Below are 26,997 nucleotides of genomic sequence, written 5' to 3' on the forward strand. Positions count from 1 at the left end.
TTGGACTGTGGCACGAAGGTATGGGTTAATAAATTACATCCACGACACATCACTGTGTTGTCTTTTCATGCGAAAGGAACTACAGTACCAGAGAAAAACCACCTAGAATGCAAAGAATGCAGAGGAACTTGATGCAATGTCAAATAAAATTCATTTCTCACATGGAAATTTCCTTCCTTTGCATGTCATTTGTTTTAATCAGGGACAGAGAGGTGTGTGAATGTGTATCTGTAGGACAGTGTGAGACCCCCCCCCGATGGCTTGGAAAGAGTTTGGGAAAGACATTTGATATCCCAAACTAAAACAGTTCACACACAAGCATGTGATGCCCTGGTGACTTTCATGTGCATTTTGTCAGACTGTAAGTGCATCATCTGTTCCAACTTTACCTCAACGTTAAATGACAGATCAACATCACATACCTTATGTTGTGCAACAGCTATATAATTACTATAAGAGAGACTTACAGGCTCGGTCCTTGTGACTCAGTGGTGCTGGCTCACAGTCAAAGTCTGAACATAAGCAGCTTCCAATTTTAACACACTCCCTCCCCATAAGGGTAACTGTTACTGGGGCCTTATACAACATAAGGATCTGTGCGCATATGTTTATGTGTGTGGATGAAGGTAATTCTGGTGCACCACAATGTTAAACCACCTAAATAAGCTGTCATTGTGTATTAACTGCTGCTCTGGCAGATGGCTCGGAACAGACTGTGTCATTCGAGATGTGCGGAAAGTCAGAGAGTGACTGATCTGATCTAAGAGGACGACAAAAGGGGGAGTGAGGGCAAGTAAAAAATATTCAGCTGATCATTTTTACCACAAGAGGGAGCTGTCATCAACATCAAACAAACAAGACAGACTGGGATATGTTCAGCTTTTTTTGAACCAACTATAAGGCAATAACCTTATCAAATCTGTGCCTCAAATCACACACTTAAAAATGTAAGTTGGAATAAAATAAAATATTTTAAACCCATTATCTGATCTGATCCCCTCCCTGTAAGCATCCCAGTCATAACATCCAGATACATTCATTAAGAGTTCTTGCATATTAAAAAATATATACAAAAATCATTTGTGAAAACATGTTTTTATGTTTTGTTTTTCTAAACAGGGATCAGTAAAAATCACTAACAAAACTGAAATGCAATACAGAAAAAGAGTGCATTGAGAGTACATCAAGTCCATGTCAGACCGATTATGTAATAATCCCACTGCTCACAAAATTTAAACGTGGGACTTCGTGCAAGCATTGCAACCTTTTTTTTTTTTTTTAAATAAGACATTTAATGAAGGCACCAACCTCTGATAAACAATCGTGACACGTTTGCTCAGTTTGACAAGAAAACTAAACCGACTCTTTGACAATTCAGTTAACACAAACATATCATAATTTTCTTTTTATAAATTGTCTCCGGATCAGGAAGAATAAATAATATGATTACATTCTGAGGGTAGAAAAATAGAAATACTGACAGAAAAATAGGAATCTGATAGATGATGATGATGATGATGATGATGATGATGACGACGACAGGCTGAGCTAAATTTCCCCACAGTAGAGACAAATGGTTCATTAGCAAATTGCACCCTTTCAAATTCTGTGCACTTGAAAGCAACAAGAGAAAAAAATTTCAGTCCAAAGTAGAGAAAAAAATAAATCAAACAAGGAAACGGTCCATCTTCATTAAATATAAATTCAGAATATTGATTAAACCAATCATGATCAATCCCCCATATTGAAACAAACCTCTTTCACTCTCGTTTACAATATAAATGTACGCTAATGTAGATCATGTACCTGTCATAGCACTCATTAAGAAAAAAAAGAAAAAAAAAAAAAGAACCTCATTGATTTAAAACAAATCAGCTGCAATTCAGTCTTCTGCCTTATCTAGAAAACTTCACATGATTCTATGGCTTTCAGCCAGTCTAATTGTGTATTTAAGAGATGAGTAATGTAATGCCCCAAGAAATGGAGTGGGGGAGCTGTCTGCTTCTAACTGCAAGACTACAATCTGGAGTTCTCCTGTAGGTGAAGCAGGAGGGAAAGCTAGGACCTGCTAAAGGTGTGAAATGTGCAACAGAAATGAGAAAGCTAATCAAAGGAGGAATAATCACAGATTGCACTTTAGTTCACTTGGAAATGCAAAGCAGATTGATCCATCATTGGCATGTAGCCTTAACCTAAAGAGTCTCCAGTGATTCACTTAAAGCATGTCTGTTTTAACAGGGTTTTTTGCCACTTTTTGCCACCAGCTTTTGTACTTTATAGGCAGCATATTTGTCTGATTGCATGATTCTTTCTACATGAGTCCACAGCAAGGCTCCTTATTGTCGGACTGCTCTTCCTCAGGGGCTCGGAGTTTCAGAAGTGGAGGATCTCCACTGGCTGGGGTGAAGTACACCTGACTGGGGGAGACTGCCTCGGCGGCAGGCGTCATTTCAGGATCTGGCTGAGCCTGAATGGCTGTCACCTCAGCTGCTGCAACGGAGGGCTCCTCCTCAACGGGCGAGGGCAGCGGTGGTGCAGGTGCTTGGTATTTATTGAGCTTAGCAGCTGCCCGCTGGCGTTTCAGGTCAGCCAAGGTGTGGTGTGATTTCTCCCGAGTCATATTGTCTGCCCCCTCGCCCTCTGCAGACCCCACTCCAGACGCAGAGCCGAGCTGGTAGGAGGCGCTACGCTCCATGATTCCTCCCCCACTCCACTGCTCTCCAGGTACGGAAGATGCCAGAGAAACAGAGGTCTCTCCATTCCCTAGGCTGGGCATAATTTTCCTGTCTGCAGCCTCCAGTTCTTCCAAATGTGATGTTGCTGCACCTCGAGTAGCAACCTAAAACACGAGGGGGGGGGGGGGGGGGGGGGACAAAAAAAAAAAAACAAAAAAAACAAAAAACATTTACACTGTTTGTAATGGTCACAAAAACAGTCATGAGAAACATTTTCCAAACAAAACCTCCATCACCATGGTGGCATGCTGGTGCAACTCATTGTCGGTCTGTCTGTCCTCATCGTCGTCCTGCGGCTCGGGCTGTCGACCGCGCTCCTGCCACACCATGGCCTCTTTGTGGTGCTCCCGGCGGTAGAGACTGGAGCGCTCGTTCACGCTGACGCGACGCACCACTTTACTGCACATAGAAATGAGAGACAGGAGGGGAAGCAGTAAAACAATGATCCATTTCAACTTCGGTGTATGCTTTTCCCCCTCTGGTTCCACTGAGCTCCACGCTCACCCTCTGCTTCCTGTGCTAGATGCTCGTCTTTGCAGTGTGCCTTTCTGCCTGTCCTGGCTCTTCATGATGGCATCATGTTTGTGCTTCAAGTCCATCAGTTTGGCTCTGACTTCCTCATCAACACATAAATCTGAAAGGCAAAAGTGTCTCTCATGAATAAGTTTGATTAAAAAAGGCAGAAACAGCAGCAACAACAATACTCTAGTTTCACCTAGTGGTGTCTCCTCTAAGACGGACTTTGCATTTAGATTGGCTCCGTGTGCCACCAGCAGTTCCACCATCTGCATCTATGGAACAAAAAAAAAACACAAAACACAAAACACTATGAATGAGTCATTTCAGAAAACTAGTTGCTTTAGGCATGACAGCAGTATGAACCTGTCCCCAGCAGGAGGCAGCATGCAGTGGAGTCCACCCATCAGAGTCCTTCACATCCACCTGAGCCTTGTTCTCTAGTAACAGCTCAGCCACAGACATATAGCCGTTAGCAGATACGATATGGAGCTAAAGGAATAAAGAAAATGAACTGCACGTCAGTAAAGAACAATATTTCACAAGAAAATAAAATTAACAAAATATTTTCCCAATTCTCTGAACCTTTATATTATTATTACATTGGCTGAATGTTACAGAAATGGTTGGTAAAACATTACAAAGAATGCAGGAAACCTGTGCAACCTGTTAACAGTCAGGGAATTATTGCATTTATAATCAGATGTTTTTAAAATATCTAGCTTTACAGCATTGGATATAGATTTGAACTCTGAGCTGACAAATCTTAAGTGCACCACACAGTTCATGTGCATGCGTCCTTGTGTCTCACCAGAGTTGCTCCATTATCATCTTGTGCGTTTAAATCTGCTCCGCTCTGAGCCAGAGCCCGAATGTCAGCCAGCATAGCCGCCTCTTTAGCCCCTCTGCATTCATCTATACGGTCCTGAGTTATCCCTTCACAAAACAACACACACAGGGACAGGATTGAAAAGATCACTTGGACTTATTTTCTTCCTACTTTGGAACTGCACATAAATGTTGGCCGTCTGATTTCAAATATGATACATGACAGGTAAGTTAAGCTTGATCATGCCTCTTTTTCCCCCAACCTGTCAAAGGCAGGAAGGTTAATCTGTGCACAAACTTCTCACTGACCCTGTTCAGCCATAACCATCTCCAGCAGCTCAAGGGTAGCCTCGTCCTCACAGATGTCATAAGGCATGTTGCCATCCGCATTGACAGCCAGCAGATCGGCCCCACTGAAAGCACACATATCCATATTCAAAAAGACCTGAGTTAGCAGCTTTGCATATTAGGGTGTGTCACTCTAAGTGTTTTCATTTGCATTGGGTTCATTGGGTTTCAATTGCTTTCTCTTCCCAAGAAGGCTCTAAGTCTCAATTGTGGCCTAGCAAATAACATCCACTGAGGTTGAAACGAAAAAAGCACATTATAAACAAAACATATTAGCTTAGAAATTTAAACATTTTGTGAGAGAAACAGAAAAGTTATGATGTGAGGCAGCACTCACCCCTGAATCAGGAGCTGCACCAGACCAGTGTGTCCACAGGTGGCAGCAGCGTGCAGAGGGGTCCACAACTCACTGTCACAAGCATTCACATTGGCACCAGCGTCTAGCAGACACTGCACTATCTCCACAAAATCATCAATGCAGCACTGAGAACAGACAACAGATACAATTGGGCCCATAAGTTTTTGGACAATGACAGATTCTTTTTTAATACTGTGCTTTTGCCTGTGTGCAACTTTAAACATGATGTAATTGAAGTGCAAAATTTCCATTTGAATCCACTGGATGTAATCAAAGTACTGTAATAACCATTTAGGAAATACAGCTATTTTTTATATATTCCATTTTTGGAAATCTCAAAAGGTAATTGGACAAACCAACGTAAATGTTTTAAATGTAAGGATTGTTTTCAACACTTTGGTATAAACCGTTTGCAGTCACTGACTCCCTAAAGTCTAGAACCCAAGGACATCACCAAATTCTGTTCTTCCGCTGAGATGCTTCAGTCGCTGCTTGTTTGTGAGACTCTGTGCCTTCAGTTTAGTATTTAATAACTGAAAACATGCTCTGTTTGAGATTAGCTGGCTGACATGGCGATTGAAGAATGTCTCATGTCTTTGCCTTGAGAAACTCTTTGGATGCTTTTGCAGTTTCCTTTGACCCATTATCCATTAACACTGTGTTTCTGATCAGTTTGCAGCATTTCACTGAATGTGAGCAGAAAGTATAGCCCTGTACACTTCACAGTTCATCCTGCCATTCTATCACCAATCGCATCATCAATAAACACTAGTGGCCTGTGGCACCCATACATGCCCATACCATGACACTGCTCCTACCAAGTTTGATAGATAGTGTGGTATGCTTTGGTTCATCTTGTTGTTTCTCTCATTTACCACACTTTTCTGTTCCCATCACTCTGGCATAAATTCATAATGGTTTCATCTGTACAAAGCTTTTGTTTCCAGAACTGTGCAGGCTCTTTTAGAGGTTTTCTGTCAAAGTCTAATCTGATCATCTTGTTCTTGAGTGTAACCAGTGGTTTGTTCCTTTTGGTAAAGCCTCTGTATTTACATTTATAAAGGCGTCTCTTACTTGCAGACCTTGAGAGTGATTGAGTGTGTTCTTGACTTAGTCAGATGTTGTGAAATTGTTTTTCTCAATCACAGAAATAATTATGTCATAATGCACCTTAGCTGTTTTCTGGGGTCTTTAAGGACTTTTGATTTTGCTGACATGACCAGAGCATTCCTTCTTTTTAAGAATTAACAAGATTCCTGATTTGGACCCTCCTCAAGTTTTTCCTCTATTTATGGTAGGTTTGTGCGGATTTTCAGCCTAATGATGGTCTCCCTCACTTACAACAACATCTCTTTGAACATCATTTTAGGAGTTCCAGTGAGAAAATCCCAAATGGAACTATTCTTCTGCTTAATATGTCATGGAAACTGCCTGTCAGTCAATTTTCTAATTAACTTGAAGCCTCTGAAAATTGTCGACAGTTTATTAAAAACGGATGGAATAAACTTGAGGGAAAAAATATGATGTTAGAAAACGAGTACAAGCAGAGATAGAAAAATCTAAACATTAGTATTAATGTCAACTAAAGCACTGGATAAAGAAAAGAATTTACATGTACTCAGCCCTCTGTGTAAACACTACATTTTCCAAGGGAAACGGCAAAGCAAACTGCTCTTGTAAAGAGTTCTCTGTGCTAACAAACAGTCCTCTCAGGAGTGTGTAGTAGTGCGTGTATGTGTAAACATATAAGGAGAAATTAAAAAGGGGTGAGAAAATCGCAAGGATTTAAGGTGTCTTAAGGTGTCAACTAACAAAACACAGCAATATTGTGGTGGTTAAGTGTGACTGAGGTTGCCCAGAAATAGGAATGCAAGAAAAAAAACAACAACCCTTTTTCACCTTTTCCATCTATAATCAGGGTAATAACTACTTTCTTTATGTAAAGTAACCAAGAAAACGTTAAGACATAATAAACACAACTAGTACTTGGTGAGCTCAAAACTGTGACCACACACAAACAAACATAAACACAGACACAGAACAGAACTGGCCTAAATGTTGACAGTGGTATATGTGCAACATGTGGTTTTACCGGCCGTAACAAAATCATGCCGCGTAAGCAGAACTGCTTTGTGTGTAACTCAGTAATGTTGATGACAATTTAGCATTTGATTAGTGCAAAGGCAGAACTAGGTAAGTGAGAGGAGGCATCTGAGTTTGTACAACTGGCAGTGTTAACAGTGAACAGTGGTTGACTGGTGGTGGCTCCTGGAGCTAAATGCATGTGTACCTGATGCAGAGCAGTCAGTCCATCCTCGTTGACCAGATCGGGGTTGATTCCGCTGTTAAGCATCTCCCTCACTAGCACAAAAGAAAAAAAAGAAATTTACAATCATGTATATACAGATTATGCATGACCATCAGGGCAGAGTCTTTTCCATAAAAAATACAAACAAACAAACAAAAACAACCTTGCCATTTACCTGCCCTGAACATAGAACAATCTTTACAAGATGGTATGTGTAAAATGTAAAAGGATTTACCACCTTACCAACTAGCTCAGATCCAACAACTTATAATAAAGCTCTTAATACTATTTTTAATCTCTAATATATTCAGTACAATTTTTTCAGTTCCTGTAAGTCATTGGTTTTTACAGTGCAAGAGCTTCTTTCAGCAAATGCCAACAGCTACAGGACAAAGAAGCCTCGGCATTACAGTCAATTCATGGCACACCAATACTTGTGGGGTCTCCCTTCACACGTTTCTGAGATCTGGATCAGTCTTCTACAGGTGTCAATACCCTGGATTAGTATATAATTGCACTTTGATGCTCTAAAATCACTGAGTTTAAGCTGAAGCATTTGAAAAAAATTGTTGTCTTCTGATTATGAACTTTTTGTGCAGTGTGTATACCCACCTTCATCCAGGTCGTTGCGGGAAGCAGCATCAAGCAGGGTGACAGCACTGGGGAATGTCACTTTGGTGGTGCGTGGCTTCTTCTTATCTGCTTTGGCCCTCGACCCTCGTGCTGCATCCTTTTCCATCTGTGCCCAAGCCTTCAGCTGCTGAGCGCGGCGCTTCTTGGCATGCTTGAGCCGTTCTGTGGCACTCAGACGCCCCATGGTTGCCATTTCAGCAAGCAGCTCGCCGTGATCTGCTGCCATGATACCGCACCGCCACAGCGGCTCAGCTACTATAGTACTGTTTCTTTCACTTATGTGAGGATATCCTTTAGGGGGTTTCAGCCTTCTTAATTTATCATATGCCTCCTGTCCTTTTTATAGGGAAGCCAAAGAGGCCTACATCAGGGTGGGAGAACACAAAAAGATACTGCAGTTCATCTTTAAAAGTAACTTGAACCACAAAAAACAGCAAAAATTTCAAAAATATGATGGGAAAGAAACTAAGTTGTGCAATCAGCTGACAGATATTTCTGTCTCTTTCCCATCTTTAAAAACTCTTATCGTGCTAAAGTAAAATAGCAGCAGGAAGGTGTCCAAAACATAATAATCCAAAGGGTAGGTTTCAACCAGCTGTCAGTCCTCCAATCCATTTCTACTTTGGGTAACTTGGCGAATCATCCACTTGGCAAACAGAGAAAACAAAACAACTATAAAAAGGTCAGTCTATCTTAGCTTCTAATCCAAACAGACAGCAATCATGCTTCAGTATATGGTCCAAAGGAGGTGTGGATTTGTGAGAATCCATAGGCAGCAGTGAAAAACAAATCCACAAGGTGGAAAGAACCAAACATCCAATGAGAATAAAAAAAAAAAAAAAAGGAGTCCTACTTCAGTTACTGACAATAAACAATATTTGACAGAATTAAAATATTTCTGGGTGGTCAAATAACAACATTTCACAACTTCCTGTTGATAGTGTTGGTGCACTTTTTGGTAAATCTTCAAAAGATGTGATCTAGGTATAAAGTCTTCACCAACTTGAATGACATTGTCTTCAGCCTGTGGGTCAGGGAGAGAGAAGGAAAAACTGCAGTGAGACAAAATGTCAGAGCTATGTTACAGTATAATGACAACATACTGCTCTCTTAATCCTGTTATCTTTAACCCCTGAGCTCCTCTCCCCTACTCCCTCCTCTCCCACTCCTCTCCTGAAAGAAACTTGAGAGGGTGGGATGCTTTTCATTAATGACTGACACACCCTGCAGCCCAGCACACACATTACATGTGTTACAGGGTATTCACACGGTGAGAGTGAGTGATGGATGTTGTGGCAATGCAGTTAAGTAACAAGTATGTGACCTGTTATGGTGCAAGTTCCCACCCCTGACAACCCTGGTCAGTGAGATCCCTCTCATTGGCTTTCGTTCACTTCCAAGTAGAGATACGCGGCTCACACACTCGGCTCTTTCCAGGCTGTTCATTTATTATTTAGGCCTGGGCCAGTGAGCGCTGAGAGGAAGGTCAACTAGAGGCACTCAGTGAGATAGAGAGAGTGACTGATAAGACTGTAGTCCCAGGACACAGCTACTGCAACATTGTACCAATGACAAAAAAAAAAAAAAAAAAAAAAAAAAGCTGAGAGAACACACCGGTCCATAAATCAACAAGATTAGAGGGCAATCAAGTGTAGAATCATTAGACATAACAATTACAGTGGTCCTCTTGGACTTTCACCTCATTAAGAATCCAACAGTGTTTTTAATAGTTGTATTAAACACAAATAGTCCTTTGTTACAAACTAAGTGCAGATGCCTATATCTTAAAGCCTTGTGTGCAATATGATATAGCATACAAAGAACTATAATTGTGCTTTTTAAATAGGGTTTTGCCCTGCCATTTGAAAGACTAATAGTTCTTGCCTTGGGGACAGGCAAGAACTATTAATATTCTGTGTATACCTACTATTTTCAGGATACCTAACCCTTCACCCTTTGTCACAAGCTACAATGTAAGGATTTCCTTAGTTTAAGGTCACACTCTGACTCTCTCCATGGATTGAAGGCTACTACGCAGATCTGTCTTTTAAATACACAGATTAATACGGACTTGGAATGCACAGGACAGAGATATGTGTAATGAAGGTTAGTTTCAATTAGAATGTACCGACAATTGTACAATATAGCTTTTTAAACTTTCTCCCTCAGAGAAGAAAGCCATAGTATCCAAAAATCAGCACTGTAAAAGTCAAGAGTAAACAGTAAGTATACGGACTATTAAAGAATAGTCCAATTAGAGGTAGTGGCCTTGGTTATACTGCACTTAACTAATGAAAAGGGGAATAAGTTTTGTGGCATTTTAAGGGGCTTTAAAGGGGAAAAGGATTAGAGAAATCTGGAAAAATCCCTTCAAGAACTTTACTGATGTATTAGTGGGATAATTCCAGACACAATCGGAGAGATCAGTGGGAAAAAAATCTTAAATATGTTGTTTGTTTTTTTTGTCAGACTCCCAAACCTAGTGTTTTTGATATTTTATCCTGTGCTGTGAATTTTAAAGATATCTTTTCATACTCAAAGCCTATGTTAAATGTTGACACTCAGACATAAACAACAAAGCCATAATATATCACCTGTATATTAAAATACATCCTTTAGTCCACATCTTTCACAAAAATCAGCCACTACTTGATTTGTGCACATCAGAAGTTCATTTCTTCTGAAAAAAGATGCTTTGATTCTTACTTCACTAACATTTCATGTTTGCTGAGTTTACACAAACAAAGAGTGATAAACCTTTTTTTTTTTTTTTTTTTTATATGCGATTCACAACAGCGCACATTAAAGAGATGGAATTTGATGATTTGCATTTCTAAAGTGATCAATGTGAGAATCAAGGCTGCCCTCACCGCTCTTTCTGAATAACGTTATCCTACTGACTAAGCAGACAATAAAACTGTGCCCCATTTGTCCCTGTGACTATAAAACCGGTTTACTGTGTTTCAACCCTCACCATGAAAATATGGGCTCACCTGACCTGCTGGAACTGTGCTGGCCTGCCACTGTTGTGGTGTGTATCTTACATGGTGTATCACTCTGGGATGACAGCATTATTGCGGTTTCTTATATTATTGTGGTTTCTTATACTCATGACCACATTGCTAACAAGTTTTCCACCATATAGTTATCGCTGCAAAGAAGGTGCTGCATCAAAAACCTCCTAGTGTTTGATTTGGTTACAGTTGCCTGCAATGTTTCATGTTTTGTGTGCAAATACTTGGCAACCCAGTGGAAGCAAAACTTGAAAAATGAAGAAAAGAAAAAAAAGAAAAGAAAATGCAGATGCTTCATCTTCAAAGTAAAGGTTGAGCCAACTGTGTCCATTTACAGTTTGAATCAGACTTTTCTCCGTTTGTTCTAGAGCTCGGAGAATATCTGAAAAATGTTTCTAGACAAGTGCATCACTTAGATTTATTCTACGACCACAGCAATATAATAACAGCCAAATCACAAACAGGTTTTTGCCAACTGGTTGAGGAATACATACTTTTCCCTCGCAACAGGAGGTTGCCAGATTGTTGCAGACAGGTCTCCATGTCTGTGTGTAATTTACGTACTTATTCACTTAAACCTACATGGTCACCATGAATGTCAAACATCCAGAATGGCAGACAAATTGACATCATGCTAATAGTGGTCACATGTTGGCAAAACCTCAATGGGTCATTAGAACAATAGTCTATTCAATATGTCCTCTGTAGTGGGCATTGAATAGTTCTCAGGATGATATCACCACCTCTTGCCTTGGCGTGCTCTTGACAACACCTGAGAATGCTTTATGCAATTTCAAAACAAACTCAGAAAAATCAATTTTAAGAAATATCCATGAACCTATGGATGCAGCCATAGCGTGGTTAATCCATATATATCTTACGCATAAAATCCAGTCATCAAAAACACATGTCACTTAAAACAACCCATCCCTCCAAAAACTGTCATATATGTGGTGTGTTGACTGATTCACAATGGCAGATAATGCACTGAGGAAAATGCAAGAACACTGTTAAAGTTACCCAACTATACTATTAATACCAAACTTAATACTTCCTGAATCCTTTTCAAATTACAGTCTAAAGAAAATGTTGGAGATTAGCAATAGGTCACTAAAAGCTACTTTTAGCTTCCCTCTTTTTTCATTACAGCAGATAGCTCCACATGTTTGACTTGGCAGATTGTTGTTTTTCTTCAGATTTCCTCTCTGATGCAACACTGAAGGGATTTATTTCTTCTCCCAGGATCAAACTAGGGATCTTTCACCTGTTAGGAAAATCAGTAAACCATGCCAATATGGAGCCACAGTTTAGTAACTCATGCTATTAACCGGAACTGAAAATAACAGAGAGACAAAAGGAGTCAAAGAGAGAAAGAAGAGATATCCATGTTGGTGAGCAAGTCAGACAGGCAGACTTGGAGAGGTAGGTAGAACATAGGTAAAGTGATTAGACTACCTTGGGAAGAAGTAACAAACTGTGTCCATGTGAACGCTCGTGCATGCATCTTTTGTACACTATGGGACTTGAACACACAGCAAAATTACACACGAGTAGCGATGGGAGGCATGATACATTGCACACAGGCTAACTTTCTCGCCTGTGAAACTTAACATAGATAATGTCAGAAATTTATTTCTAATTAAAATGTACGATCACACACATAAACACAAACTCTGGCATCAGAGCAATATATTCTGATGTTATGCCGTGGAGTGTTAAGTTTAGCAAACATGTAAGACATCCTCTCATACTAAGGTCTAATGAAGCGCCTTTATTTGTTTGTTTAACCAACAGCGCCAGAGTTCCAGGTTTACATTAATGTCCCAAGCCTAATGGGTTTTTTGACCTCCATCACATCTTTTTCCCTAAGAAACTAATCCTGAAACCATTAATAATAAATGTATCCATTTCAAAACCAAGTAGTGTAGCAATGATAACACTTCCTAAATCCTTTCAGCAGGAAACACAGTGACAATTTCTCTTGCCAAGGACCAATTCTGGAAGACACAACATCCTTGTAAATGTTTTTCACTACGCAAGCTGATCTTGGAGAGTGTAAATAATGTTATGTGACAACTGCACTCTGCTCAGGACACTGTGGATTCTCACAGCTACCAGTGCTACCCCTCATTCACCAGATTTTCAGAAAACCTGAACTCTGGGGCCTTGACATTGAGGTCACTGAGATTTGAACTCATGAAGATTTTTTATAAATGCACTTTTGGTATATTTTTTAAAAAATCCCACATTGCCTTCTTCTCGAGTTAGCACATGCAAAAACACGGGCAGCCACACTGCCTGCCAAGGTGACTACAATACCCCATTAGCCTTTTACAGTTAAGGGGTAAAAATTGGGCTGAAGGAGAAATTAAGTTCAACGTCGCAAGTAATTCTGTGTTAGCCCATCATCAACGAAACAATGCGAGCACCTGATTCAATCACAATGTACACAAAAGTATTTGCTGTGAGTGTGAACACCGCTAACTTGTGGCTACACACTGATGCAAAAAACAGTATGTGTCAAAATCAGCCACTTCCACTCTGGATCTTGTCTCTTTAAATCATATACTGTCCAGTTTTGTTTTGACTCCACTTTAACCATGACCTTTCAGTCCAGTCTTTGCTTTAAAGCCTAAAAGTAGGGAAGTTTATCCCTTTAGAGTATTACTCCGATAGTTCAGATTTAGCCAAAAAAAAACTACAAGTCATGTTGCTGTGAAAAAGAGAAAACACATCTTCAGTATCCTCACAACATGGAAATGCTATCTTACTCAGACAGACCAGCAGCTCAGAAATGAACTAGAGAAAAAAAAAAACTACAAGATAAACAGTCAGTGGCCCAATACTATGTTGCCTCTCTGGACATATTAATAGTTTGGTTGTAGTCAATTGTAGACAAGGCATCACCATGTGAGGATATTTCTAAGATAAATATTGAAACTACAGTATTGTGCAAAAGTCTTGAGCCATGTCTGATTTCTTTAGATTTTGCTTCCAAGGAGTCAGACTTTCTTGTAATTTTTCTTTTCTTTACAATTTCTTGCAAGTGGGCGTGGTCAGCAGTTCTCCAAGCTTTCTGGAGGTATTTCAAAGTTTTTCTTTCACATTTCATTTCACAGGAATGTTTTGTTTGTTAAGCCACTTAACACTGGCCTATGAATCATTCAAGCCTGAAAAAGGACCCTAACTCAAGGAACCAGTGTTGTGTCTACACATAACAGACATTTTAAACTGTATCTTAAGGCACATTGTTACTAGCAGTCTTTTACAAAGGCAAATAAATTGTTCCAATTTTTTAAGCTGAATCCAGGAAAAGTAGTTTGGACCAAACAGGCAATTCCCAAAGAGATATTAGCTGAAAACGGTGCATATCTCAGCAATGTGTGCTCTTTTTTTGTAGAGGATAAAAGAAGAAATGGCAGGCTTAAAGACTCTCTACAACACATGAACACTATTGGAAAGTCACATATTTAAGAAATAAGAAAAAAAGCCAATCAAAGACCTGACACAGGGCCTTTAAGATGCATCTGATCCTTCAGTTGACCAATCTTCTGTTCACCGAGGACTTAACAAATTATAGGACAGTTTGTCTAAGAGAGATCAGACTGTGCTGAAGAATAAAGGTGTTAGAATTGCACAAAATTTGTTTTTTTATACTGTATCTCTTGTAGTTTTGCACATTTCAATAAAGAGCTGCAACGACTTCCCATTTTCGTAGAGGGAAAAAAGGAAAGAAATGTAAGCTTTTGCACAGCACTGTATATTTTCAACAGTATACACTAGGATCAAGTGTTCAACAAAGAGCAACCCCTCCCCCGTCCTTTTGTTTTCTTAAGGAAGGATTTTGCTAACTATTCAAAAAGAAATAAGGAGAAAGCTATAAATGAAAATCTGAACACTAAATGAACAATCAATAATAATCTTTAAAAATTTGCTTCAATTTCTCTGCGATGCTGTGATCTTACCTTACCGATGTACTCACTACAAACACTTGATGCACAACAGACCTCAGCCTCATGAGTCTGTTAGTTTTGCTTCTGCTATATAAAGAATGGGGAATTTGTTAGTGGGAAGACTGTGGAAGAACCTTGTGATTCCCAGTGTTGGGCAAAGACGAGACAGGAAACTACACAGGAAAAGACAAATTTTAGCACGGCAGACACCACAGCGCACACACGCGCTGAAAAATATGACTAACATTTATTATATTTGGGAAAACGTCCCTTCATCAATGTGACACTTGTAGTCTTCTGACTAATTTTCCACCTAGTGACCTAACAGGAAGGTCTGTCTACAGCTGCTGACAAATACAACCTTTCACTCAACAGCTAGAATGAATAGAGTACTATGAATACATATACTGGGGCTCAAACATTCACCAGGTGGGTGGGACTGATCAAAACAGAAAATACAGCCTAAACAGCCAACCTTAAATCTGGCCACACTTGGTCCTCTGTGCTTCAATCATGGGTTTGTCATCATAAAACAGCACCGGACGGCTCCTGTGTACAGCCTCCAGCCTGGTGAGCTATTTGATTTGAAACAGAGGACCTTACCGACCCACTCATTGAAACAAACATTGCTGAGTCAGTGTAGCTTGATGATTCGGGAATGATCCCGCCTGCAGTCTGATACAATGCCAAAGTAGCCTAAAATGTGTGCCAGATACTCACAAATACTCACTGTTAGAAGGGACAGAGCTGGGAATGGCTTGTCAAATCATGAATCATTATTTCTAATCAAAAAGCCAAGCGTTACCCAAGTGTAGCATCTACACTGCTTCTCTGCGTTTAAAAAAAAAAAAAGAAAAAAAAAAAAAAAGAAAGAAAAAAGAAAAACTTGTTTTAAATTTAACGTATTTTTGGGCTGATGCTTGGACAAAGCAAGACAAACGAAGATGTCACATACCTTGAAATAATTTCCACTTTGGGTACTGATACAGGAAATGTTTGTAGCTGCAGCCCTTGAAGGACGGACAAAATTATAATCACTACAAATGAGAGCGAGGGAGGAGGATCTACAATAAGCCCTGTCATGTGTTAAGGTTTGAGTTGCTCCATGTAATCACTCAGAAATCTCAGTAATTCTATCAAGCAGCCAAGGGTTAGGAGAGACCATGAGAAACAAAAAACACAATGATGAAGGCGAAGATACGTCACACAAAAGAGCCGCTGCTTTTTTTGGAAGACAGGATGTGGACAGAGAGAGAAAGAGAGGGTTAAAAGGATGTGGAGGAAAGAATGTGAAGGAGATAGAGAAGAATATGAGGAGGAGACAGGAGGGGGAGGAGACAGCCAGACTAGCTTTGACTTTAACTCCTCCGACTGCTTGTAAGTAGGAAGTAAGGTCATGTCATGCTGGAGCGGAGGAGGAGAGGCGAAGAAACAAAAAAGAAAACAGGAATCTTTAAACGGAGCCAGGTGACAGGATGGGATGTATCTTTATTATCCCATAATGGGATAATAAAGAAATGCCTCAGTAAGACGAGAGAGAGCCCCAAACCCGACAGAATTATTTTACAGAATTAATCTATCAGTTTAGTGGCGATTGCTACTCTTGCTGTAAAATCACAGTCCGGCCTTTTTATCCATTCTTCCTAAGTCTCTGAAAGCACGCAGCACTGTGTGGGCTGTCACATCGTGTATCAAGGAGCCCTCACACTAATTTTAGTCTATATTGTGAAACCTGCAAATATTTAACTTTACATACCAAGTCAATGTTGTTGAAGAGGCACTTTAAACATAGGCCTGACAAGAACAAATGCCTGAGTTTATTTAGGTTAATAAGTTATTGATGGAGGGTTAAAGTCAAATAGCTGAAGGGCCGTGCTTGATTGTGAATAATAATCCTTTTCTTCCTTAATCCCTTCAGACTTGTGGGTCTGCCCCTGTGCAGTGTGCCTATTTTCACAATAAGCAAATAAATTCTCTTTACAATTCGCTTTTAGCTGAGAAAAGAGATGTTATCATAAGACATATCGGAATTTTTCATTATTATTCATTCAGTCATCAACCTGTAATATCATTTGCCAGACTGAGCTTGCTATTTTTATTATTATATTATTATTATTATTAACAAAATAGTTGATTAATTCAACTAATGTTAAAGTAATCCAACAAAACCCATTTCAGTAAATGATTGGATCTACTTGACCCTGAACTCTGAGCTGCCGCATGTAAGATAAATGAGTTGTATTTTTTTACGTCAGGGTAATTAACTGTATAAGTTGGCACGTCGCCCTTTCACGCTGCTGTGATATATTTAGCTTTTAAAAAAAATAAGTTAAACTTAGTCCCAAATCACCTTCACTTTTTCATCACAGTTTGATGAGATCGCTATAGCGCTAAACAACATTAATACAATAATGGAAAGTTTTAACAGCAGCGGAAGCTTTAGCTCCTGTCACGGGATTAGCTAACCGACCTAGCGGTTCATAGACAAGCCCAACAGGTGTATTGTCTGCTGACAGGTAATGCAAGCGGCTCTTTCCCCACTTGCTTCATCCGTAGCTCTCATAACGTAGTTGTATCCCACACGCTTGACTTTACAAGTTGAAAAATTGGCAAGCGTACCTGTTGTGCGGCTACCTGTGGTGAAGTCATATTATGCTAACGTTACCTTAGCTTCGCATTAGCTCGCTGTTCACCGACGCTGAACTCGGAGCCGCTGCCCTCATATAATTAACGTTAACGTCTCGGCGACAACTAAGTTCAGCTTTTACACAATCGTTTGAACCGAGCAGGACGTTCAGATTCATTGTAAAACAATAGAAAAACAAAGTGGCGACATCTTACCTGTTGCGCTGCCTGTCAGCGGTAGGTCCTGGGCGAGCCGTGAAACTGAATCAGCTGCTGTCCGCCGCAGCTCCAGCTTCAGCCAGCCCTCTGGGGAAATGCTTCACCATAACAACCGGACCTGCGCCCTCTCCTCCCACCGGACAGCCTCCACCAGAGGGCGGCAAAGTCTGCAGGTTGCGGGGCGGCAGGAGACAGGTGATCATCTGCCAAAAAACATGCCCGTATTTAAAACTGTTATAAATGACTTGCTGACTCAAACACCCCCCCCCCCCCCCCCCAAAAAAACATCCCAATGTGTAAGCAGCAATCAAATTTTTGACAAAGTGAATTTTATACATCATTTATTTATCCAGGTACAAAAAAAAGTCTGAGATTAAAAATTTTATTTTTTTAAAATGAGATCTGGCCAAGAGGGCAGCAGAAATGGCAACAAACATAATGGCTCTATAAATATATTTTAAGTGGATAGATTAATAGATACTTTATTCATCCCCAGGGGGGCATTAACAAATTCCACATACATGCTAGACAGGCCAGGACTGATACAAAAGCAATCACGACACTATGTACTGACTAATAATGAGTTATACTGTAGTGCATCATGTTATATTTAAAAGCTGTACTTTAGCTATTAGCGGTGGCTTGTGGTCAAAGTAGCCATTCATTTTACTTGAATCTCTGCCCTTCCTAATTTTTCCCCTCCATCTATTTTCTTACCACTCTCTTTTTGGGATTTCTGTCCCTCCTCCTGCACTTCTCCAAGACTAGTGCTAAGAACAGCAGTTGTTTGTGACGCGAGGGTTTGTTTGTTTTTGTTTTTTGTTTTTTTACTAGTTGTTGCTGTTGACAGTGTAGCTGCTAACATGCCGGTTAATTTGACTCATTTTGTTGCATTTTTGTTTGTCTTTCTTTTTGCCTCTCAGCTTTTCAGCTCCACCTTTCGTTTCGCTATCTTTATCAACCACGTCTTCCACAATAAAATCTCTTATACAAGGTGCGCGGGCGCACAGGGAACGCTGGCAGGGGAGGGAACAGTTTGAAATTAAGATATTTGATTGGGCAATCCAGTGTCAATAATGAAAATGCACCAATGGGCTGCTGTAAGTGTTTGAAGGGCCGGTGCACAGCGGCCCTACGACCTGTTGCCTGTATAAACATATCGACCAAAGACAAACAAACAAAGAACAGTTATATTGACCCACCAGGCAAATGCGCGGTATGCCAAATTACCAGTCCAGCCTTGATGATAGACATTCAATAAATACTAACAAACACTAATAGATACTTGTAAATACACAGTATTGCCAAAAAACTACTAAAAAGCAATTTAAAAAAACATTAAAAAATAAACAGGTTGAACTTGCCTTAGTGTAAAAACAACCCATCCTTCATTTTTAAGTCAAATATTGAGGGTGTGTTTGCATGTATAAGGATGTGTTTGCCTATGCACCTGCGTTCTTAGAAATGTGAATTCACTGCAGTCTTTTCACAGTAAACTGTTAAGATGTGTTTGGTAACTAAATGATAATCACTGCAACACACAAGCCTAAACAAGTGTGTCTTTACAGAGCGGGTTGGTCTTTAACACTCCCATAATTAAAAATCAACTTTGAGGCACTCAACCAAAAACACTGCTGGACAATGAAATGCACAAGGTGTCCCTGTGAGCACCCGAATCAGTTACTAAATCCTAAAAAAGAGATAGACACTGAAGACGCTGTGACCTGCTGACCCCCGCAGTGACCCAGCTATGCATCACAGCGGTGATACCCTGCAGAGTCACAACAAGGAACCTGCGTTGGAGCTTTTGTTACCATCTCTGGTCTTCGGGAGAAGATTCAGTGCAGTGCTTCTTCAAGTGTTTTGAATATGCATAGAATGAGTTTCATAAAAATGATGGCAAACAAAGAGAAGAGTGACTCAGTAATTGGACTGGACTCAATCAGCCCATGTGAAGAGCCTTGTGAAACCAGTGATGCCCATGTTTAAAATCAATTGGATTTGGCTTACACAAATATTTATTATCCATTTCTGTGTCAGGAAAGAAAAGAAATCTTCACCGTAAATGAAAATATTATTTTCAGGCCTTTTAGTTTTTCATTATTCTGGTTTTGAATGCTTCGGAAAAGTCAGATTTCATGTGGCATGACAGATAAACTGCCTGATACCAGCCTACAGACAAAAGGTCAGAAACACCTGATGAAGGTTTTTCTAAATGCTAGTACTAACCAATGGTATGCTTTTTTATTGCTTAAGTTATACAAAAGTCACTCTTGTCTTAATTGACACATCTCAGATCAAACTTTTCCTTACTTTCTCTGTGACAAAGAGCATGCCTTTCTTCCTCCTCTATCCCGGTATCGGGATGGATGAGAGCTTAGGAAGGATTTGTCTGGACTCAATCAGCCCATGTAAAGAGCCCTGTCCCCGATGCTGACCTATTCACGTAGGACCCCATTCTCTTTATGTGTGGCTCTCTAATCCAGACCAAACCTATTAACTGGCATTCCAGCAAACAGGAAGGGATGAATTGACAGTTTGTATTCAAATCGGTGCGTCTAGCACTGAGCCCTTCACTGGAGAATGCTATGCAAATGCAGGTGGAAACATGGTGCGTGGTGGTTTAGGAGATTCCCCATATACACCAGTGATTCCCACCCTTTTTTGTGTCAGGTTTCAGCATGTGTTTGGTACTGTTTTTCCTGTACCTCTTAAAAGTAATACTGTATTTAGTTAACTCTTTTACTTTCGTTATTATTATTATTATCTGTTACTTTGTAGCATTACAATTAATCTGCCATTCCCTGATTGAAAATGTATCCATTACTTTCAGCTGTTTCTTAACTTTCAGACATATACCATGTATTCATTTTCTTTATGTATAACCTACAGAGGTTTTCCATTTTTAATCTGATTTTTTGTTTCAGACTCTTAGGCTGTGAATCATTCTTATACCTGTTTAATTGCCTCCGAATCTCTCAAATAGAAAGAGATATGAGGAATTTAACCCCATTAAATTCTACATATTTATGAATCTTATGTAATTATGCTTAATTTTAATTCTTCTAATACTTCTGTGGTTTTTGAGTGAAACCGCTAGGTGGGGATAAACCTCCAGGGAAGGTCACCGACAGTGTAAGAAAAATACTGACCCAAATTGAAGCAGGTGTGCGACGGAGATTTGATGTTCACCGTGTTTAGGAGTGCCATCTGACCTAGAAAAACAAACAAACTCATTCAAATATTTTTGCCTGCAGAAATTACACATTTGTGCGGTAAGTTTGTCACACGGGCGAATTATTTATTTGAAACAAAGCAAAAACGAGCAGAGCGTCCTTTTTTATTCTAATTTTTACAGCAACCTGATTAAAAGAGCGTCATCAGCTTTGTTGCCTGGACATTTAAGGTTAACTTGTGGAGTGGTGTGATGTGAGTGGGGGTCAATGTGAAAACGCCCAGTAGCGCCCATTAAAAGTAAATGGATTTTAATTGCAGGAAAACTGAGTTGTTTCCAGCTCTGCTGCTTCTGTAACTTTCAGGTGACACAACTGTTGGATCAAATCATCTTTAATCTGCGCATTAGTGCGAAACTCTTTACAATCCCGTGCCAAAGTTCACGCTTTGTCACATGATGGATCCTAAAGTTGATTCTTTGGTTGACTTGTTGATATTTTTTTTTCTGCTTGAGGGAGATGTTGAGGCATTTTCCAGCAGCTGGGGGTGTACGTGATTGCCCCTGTTTAAGGTGTGAATGTTCGACCCAACTACAACACTTAGCAGCTTGTAAGCGCCAGAAACCCCACAAATGGTGTTGAAACCCCCCGCTCCCCGTATTTCCTCACATGCTAAGCAGCTTCTCTTTTTCTTGGGATGGAAAAGTCTCCAGCTTCCCGATGGGGGTTCTTCTAATCCAACTTGTTTTCACTGTCTTGCTGGGAAGCAAGAGTTTCAACATTAGCACTACGTTAAGTTGAACAAAAGAGGCGCATACCCGAAAATAGTCTTTTCAGCGCTAAATGGCATGCTCAACACTCCAGAGGGAGACCCCACTGTGGAAAAACACCTCCATCGACTGCAGCGCGTTATCAAACAACACAAAACAATGATGACTTAAAATATTCTGCACCTACTAATCAGCTAATCAGCGTAGTTTATGCTTTTTTCTTCATTTTTTCTTTTTCTTTTTAGGAATAGCTTTCATGGGAATAGTTTCTCCTCTGGAATTAAAAGCCAAATCAAATACACAATTTGGCTAATTTGATTTTAGTTTCTCACAATTAAAAACCATTCCAAAAGAATTCAGTAGGCAGTGAAGGCTGAATTGCTTATTTAATAATTAATAAAGAAATGAAGTACTGAAAGGGGCATCGTCAGTGTTTGTATATTAGCCCTCTCTTGTGTATATTGCTCATCTATAATTGTTGATTGCATCCGAGGTTAAATCGAAAATATTTGTACCCACCCTACCCCCACAAGTTTTACCTTTTACATCTAAGCCCAAGTAAAAGCTTTAGTGATATTAAAATTAAATAGACAAATAATTTAAAAAGTGTACGATAAGACTAAAATGTGTAATTGTGTAAAGCCAGACTTGTATTAATGTAGATGTGTTCCCCAAACATTTAAAGTCTCCATGCACGAATCTTGTAAACAGAGATTTTTAAGTAGTTGTTGAATCACTACGTTGCATGTCGGCGTGTTGATAAGGTATCGTATGGGTGGTTTACAGTTTTGCCCTGTCTTTCTCTCCCCTCTTCGCACACAGACCCAGCCCAGCCCCCAGGGCCGATCAGTCATTCTGCTTTCAGATAACGCATCCCCCCGATTACGCAGCGGGATTTACATGAAACTGTTAATTGTTTGCTCTTCAAATAGTCAGCCTGGAGCCAGCAGTCTGCCAGAAGTTAAGGACCGACTCTTTGACCTCCTCCCCCTCTACGTGCAGAGCGATATTCCTCCCCTGACTGATCAGCATGACAAAGCATTGGCCGGGGCAGAGTCTCTTGGCACCGATCGCTTCATCCCACCTAGGAGAACTTCTCGACCATCAACTTGACTTCCACAGAAATGAGCAGCAGAGTTTTTCTCCCAGCGGCGTAGCGCCGTGGAGCTCACCAGCCCAACACTGGCCTTACCTCACGGATCCGATGCCTCCCCAGCAGCTGCCGCGCTCGGAGGAACCAACGGAGCGCCCCGGACACCTCACCGGCGCCACGGGATTCATGGATAAAGAGGAAGCGCCTGGATCTTTAAACCCGAATGATCAAGATGGACAGTTTAAGCAGGATGAAACGCAGGACATGTGGAAAAGTGAACGAGAGAAAAGAAATGCCGGCAATGGGAAGAAAAAGAACTACCAGAGGTATCCAAAACCTCCGTATTCCTATCTTGCAATGATCGCTATGGTCATCCAGAGGTCTCCAGAGAAGAAGCTGACGTTAGCGGAGGTAATGATAAAACTAATGCTTTTATGTGTTAACTGTGTAAATGCTGCCGGAGTTTGGCATTTGTGTGTAGACGACGCGGGCGGTGTTTTACGCACGGTGCCGCTTATGATCGTCACTTATTTCATCAGCAGAAGCAAATCCATCACTGCGTCGTGTATTTAGAGTAGACTCCATTAGAGTTTTATGCGAAATTTCTACAATCTGTCTGAGAAGATCGTTTACAGTTCCTAAAGTGACACTAAACAGCCACATCGTCGTGACACTTGAGTGACTTCTACCCGTTCCCTTCTTGGTTTGCTGAGATAAGGCTGGACTGCAGTGGAACCAGACGCAGATCTGTATCAGAAACGGTGATAAGATATACAGTACATTCCAATATTAGGCTTCAAATGGGGGCTCCATTCACTTTTTGTACCAGATGGAAAACGTATTTTCAATTTGTTTCAATTTTAAGTTCAATGAGTATAAAAATCCAAATCCTTCGTTGAAATTTGTAGTTTCACCGAGCTGTTTTTACGCAAGCATGGATTGCAGTTAATATAGTGACCATATAACGAAAATCTGTGATGCTGGTGTGTGTGTGTGTGTGTGTTGGTTCAGACTTTAATGCTGATATTTATTTAAATTTTAGATCCTCAGGGAGATCAGTACCCTCTTTCCATTTTTCAAAGGAAACTACAAAGGCTGGCGAGATTCTGTGCGACACAACCTTTCCTCATATGACTGCTTTGTTAAGGTTTGTATGGTAAAATGTTATGTAATGATCATTAAACAGAGAAAAAAACTAAAAAACAACCTACTCCTGTAGAAATACACCACTGGAGTCTTTCTATTAAAATCTAGAACCCACTTTAAATCACTTGTGTTGTGATAATTATTAGGTTGCTAGTCCTGTCAGACTAGGTTGTCCAGGCAAGCACTAATATTTCTGTCCATCCTTCCTCCACCTTGTAGGTATTGAAAGACCCAGGTAAGCCACAGGGCAAAGGCAATTTCTGGGCAGTGGAGCTGAGCCGCATTCCTCTGGAGCTTCTCAAGAGGCAGAACACGGCTGTGTCCCGTCAGGATGAAACCATCTTTGCTCAGGATCTGGCTCCTTACATCATGCAGGGACACAAGCCTGAGTCTGAGGCGCCCCCTGAACCTGTGACCTCGCTCCCTCCCACATCTTCTGGAAACTCTTTCCCACCGCAGGATGACTTGTACAGACCTAAGCTGGATTCGTCCTTCGCGATCGACTCCCTGCTACACAGCCTGAGGCCAATCAGTGCGTCTGGGGATTTAGATATGGCTTCAGGGGACTGCTGGGGTGAGGTGACTCGGGGTCGGCCTTCACCGGCTCCGCAACATCGTTACACCTCCTCTGCTCGGAGTGCCTCTGCCAGCTCTGCAAGCCCAGCCTCCACGTCCTCCTCTTCCTCGTCTTCATCTGATGAAGAGTGGAAAGGAGTAACTGGGAAGCGTGTTCCTCCTGATGTGGAAGCAGGGGGAGATATTTGCAGGCCACCACTGCAGAAATCAGCCAGACGGGAAACTGTACCACCTCCATGGGAGCTCCCCACCTCCTACGCTAAATATGCACCCCCTAATGTCGTTGCCCCACCTAGCATGCGTTTCAACGGGGGTCCTCTCATGCCCCTGCACAGCGGGCTACCCATCTACGGCTATGGTAGCTCTCCCATGACACAAAGTCACTTCTTGGGCCATACATACTGGCCCATCCTCCCCACTAGACAAGTTTCAGTGAGAGCCCCTCCTTTACTCATGGACCTGGACAACATGTTGCAATCTGTGCCTCCAAATAAGAGTGTGTTTGATGTGCTGGTACCAGCCAGTCAAAACTCTCACCCACACTATCAGCAGCCCGGTCAGTACTCTTTGCAGAACGGGGCTCCTCTCAACCGGTACCATCAATACTGAGTATTACTGCCACCCAAACAGGATACCAAACCACAATGACAAACAACTGGATGCACACCAAGATCCATAAAGGAACTATATTTTGTTTGCCACTTCCACAAACTCAAGAAATACTACAATAAATGTAAAAAACAAAACTCGCTGAGCTGTAGACAATGTTATCAATTGACTCAGAGTTTTATCAGGAGGAGATGAAAGTGTTTTTATGTTGCAATTTAAAAAAAAAAAAAAGAAACAGTGTATGGAGTATTACATGGCTTCACTGAAAGAAAACCTTTTATAATAACTGTACAACAAAACGAGTATCTACCTCAGTCTTTCAGTGAAACTGTGTAAAGTCATTGCACTGCACCTATAGTTTGCACTGTTTCTTTATTTGCATAAACACGCTTCTTTTTTTAACCTTTATTATCATTTTTTGAATGTTTTCTACCTATTGTGACTACTGAATGTATTACACATACAAAGCCACAAAGAACTGGACTACAAGGCCTATGCAGTAAATATGAGCTAAAGACTGACACTGTAGAGTTAGTAAATGAAGACATTGCATCTTTGTCTTTATTGTGCGACAGTGCACAGATCAGTGCCTACATCTAAATTATGATAGATACCAAAAGATACCATTTGTTCATGTACGTCTGTGATGCTTCTATTGATGGTGGCATTGGCCTTGTTTACTCTTTTTTTTTTTTCTGTCATTGTGTGTAAAGGGAAAGGAAATCTGTACTGGGAAGAAAACAAAAGATTTCTGGAGACAGTGTAATTTTTATAATATCTTTGTTTTAGTCTGAAGTCAGTTCAGGTGATATAATCTGAGAATCTGACAGCTTGTCATGAAACTGGAGACTATTTTTCACATCCTGACAGCCAAAACGTACCTCAAACGGAATCATTTCCTGCAGAATTTGCACTGCTGGTTATTTTGCACTATTTTAATGCCATTACAATCATCTTTTATAGGAAGCTGCTTTTAAAAGTCTCCTTACCTTGACAGGTGAATGTTTTGTTAGTTTTCTGACATTTTACTGTGATTTTTCTTACAATTTCTTTTTTTTTTACAGTACTGAGTAGGTCAGCTCAAAAGTTTTGGGTATCCAAAGAATGTTCTGGAGTTTAACAGGGTATGTAAATAAAATGTTTATATTAACAGTGCTGTTCAGTGTTTTGTGAGGCTGTATAACAATTACGCTGTTAAGTGCAAAATCCTGCTAACTTTACATGAATATGCCGTAGTGTGGTTACACTATTTATGTTTATTTACACTCTGCAGCCACTTTATTAGGTACACCTTATTAGCAGTGGTTGGGACCCCACAATTGTGTTTTGAGTTTCCTTCAATTCAATAAGGAACTGGAAACATTTCTCCAGAGATTTTTATCCATATTGACATGAAGCTAATCACACAGTTGTAGATTTGTCAGCTGCACATCCATGAAGCAAATCTCCTATTCCACTACATCCCAAATATGCTCTGTTTGACTGAGATCTAGTTACTGTCCAGGTCATCTGAGGACATTGGGTAGGCTGTGGCATTTAAACAATTCTCCGTTCATATCTGGGCGACTAAAAGAAATATCATCCACATTATTAGATGACCAGCACCAGCCTGAACTGTTGATACAAGACAGGATGGATCCATGCTTTTAAGTTTTGTTTTATTTTAATCCAAGATTCCAACTCTGACATCCAAATGTTGCAGCAGAAATCAAGCCTCATCAAATCAAACATTCTTACAATCTTCTATTGTACAATTTTGGTGATCCTTTGCAAATTGTATCCTCAATTTCCCGTTCTTACCTGACAGGAGTGGCACCTGGTGTGGTACTCCTCTGCCGTTTCTCATCTGCTTTAAGGATCAGCAGTTTTTGTACCCAGAGATACTCTTCTGCATACCGTGGATGTAATGAGTAGTTATTCAGTAACTGTGTTCTTTCCCTTTCCTGCCACTGACTTGATATTTCCCCCGTTTTTGGACTACTGTGTAAACCCTAGAGATGGTTGTGTGGGAAAATCCCAGTGGATCGGCAGTTTCTAAAATACTCAGACAAGCCAGTCTGGGACCAACCGTGGAGTGATCAAAGTCAATTAAA

General features: G+C 40.5%; 2 protein-coding genes across 7 annotated transcripts; one reads left to right on the forward strand and one right to left on the reverse strand.

The window, feature by feature from the left end:
• Window positions 1-1,078: 1,078 nt before the first annotated feature.
• ppp1r16a (protein phosphatase 1, regulatory subunit 16A) lies at window positions 1,079-20,794 on the reverse strand. Of its 4 annotated transcripts, XM_040044122.1 has the most exons (14): window positions 19,851-19,974; window positions 17,535-17,740; window positions 15,649-15,703; window positions 15,424-15,524; window positions 7,706-8,750; window positions 7,076-7,146; window positions 4,765-4,910; window positions 4,389-4,492; window positions 4,063-4,187; window positions 3,618-3,743; window positions 3,451-3,526; window positions 3,240-3,369; window positions 2,972-3,134; window positions 1,079-2,839 (listed from the first exon to the last, which is right to left on the reverse strand). In XM_040044122.1, the coding sequence occupies exons 5-14, from the start codon at window positions 7,950-7,952 to the stop codon at window positions 2,312-2,314; spliced, it is 1,716 nt and encodes a 571-aa protein (XP_039900056.1). In that variant the 5' UTR covers window positions 7,953-8,750; window positions 15,424-15,524; window positions 15,649-15,703; window positions 17,535-17,740; window positions 19,851-19,974; the 3' UTR covers window positions 1,079-2,311. The 4 variants fall into 4 exon arrangements, with proteins under 4 accessions (XP_039900056.1, XP_039900057.1, XP_039900055.1 ...); XM_040044123.1 differs by lacking the exon at window positions 15,424-15,524; XM_040044121.1 differs by lacking the exons at window positions 15,424-15,524; window positions 15,649-15,703; window positions 19,851-19,974 and adding an exon at window positions 20,690-20,794.
• foxh1 (forkhead box H1) lies at window positions 20,698-25,775 on the forward strand. Of its 3 annotated transcripts, none has more exons than XM_040044124.1 (4): window positions 20,698-20,812; window positions 22,303-22,984; window positions 23,616-23,720; window positions 23,939-25,775. In XM_040044124.1, the coding sequence occupies exons 2-4, from the start codon at window positions 22,511-22,513 to the stop codon at window positions 24,902-24,904; spliced, it is 1,545 nt and encodes a 514-aa protein (XP_039900058.1). In that variant the 5' UTR covers window positions 20,698-20,812; window positions 22,303-22,510; the 3' UTR covers window positions 24,905-25,775. The 3 variants fall into 3 exon arrangements, with proteins under 3 accessions (XP_039900058.1, XP_039900059.1, XP_039900060.1); XM_040044125.1 differs by having other exon boundaries at window positions 20,707-20,812; window positions 22,413-22,984; XM_040044126.1 differs by having other exon boundaries at window positions 20,713-20,812; window positions 22,417-22,984.
• The last annotated feature ends 1,222 nt before the right edge of the window (window positions 25,776-26,997 follow it).

This window comes from Simochromis diagramma, unplaced genomic scaffold (genome assembly GCF_900408965.1).
Source record: "Simochromis diagramma unplaced genomic scaffold, fSimDia1.1 OVJJ01000602.1, whole genome shotgun sequence".
NCBI lineage: Eukaryota > Metazoa > Chordata > Actinopteri > Cichliformes > Cichlidae > Simochromis > Simochromis diagramma.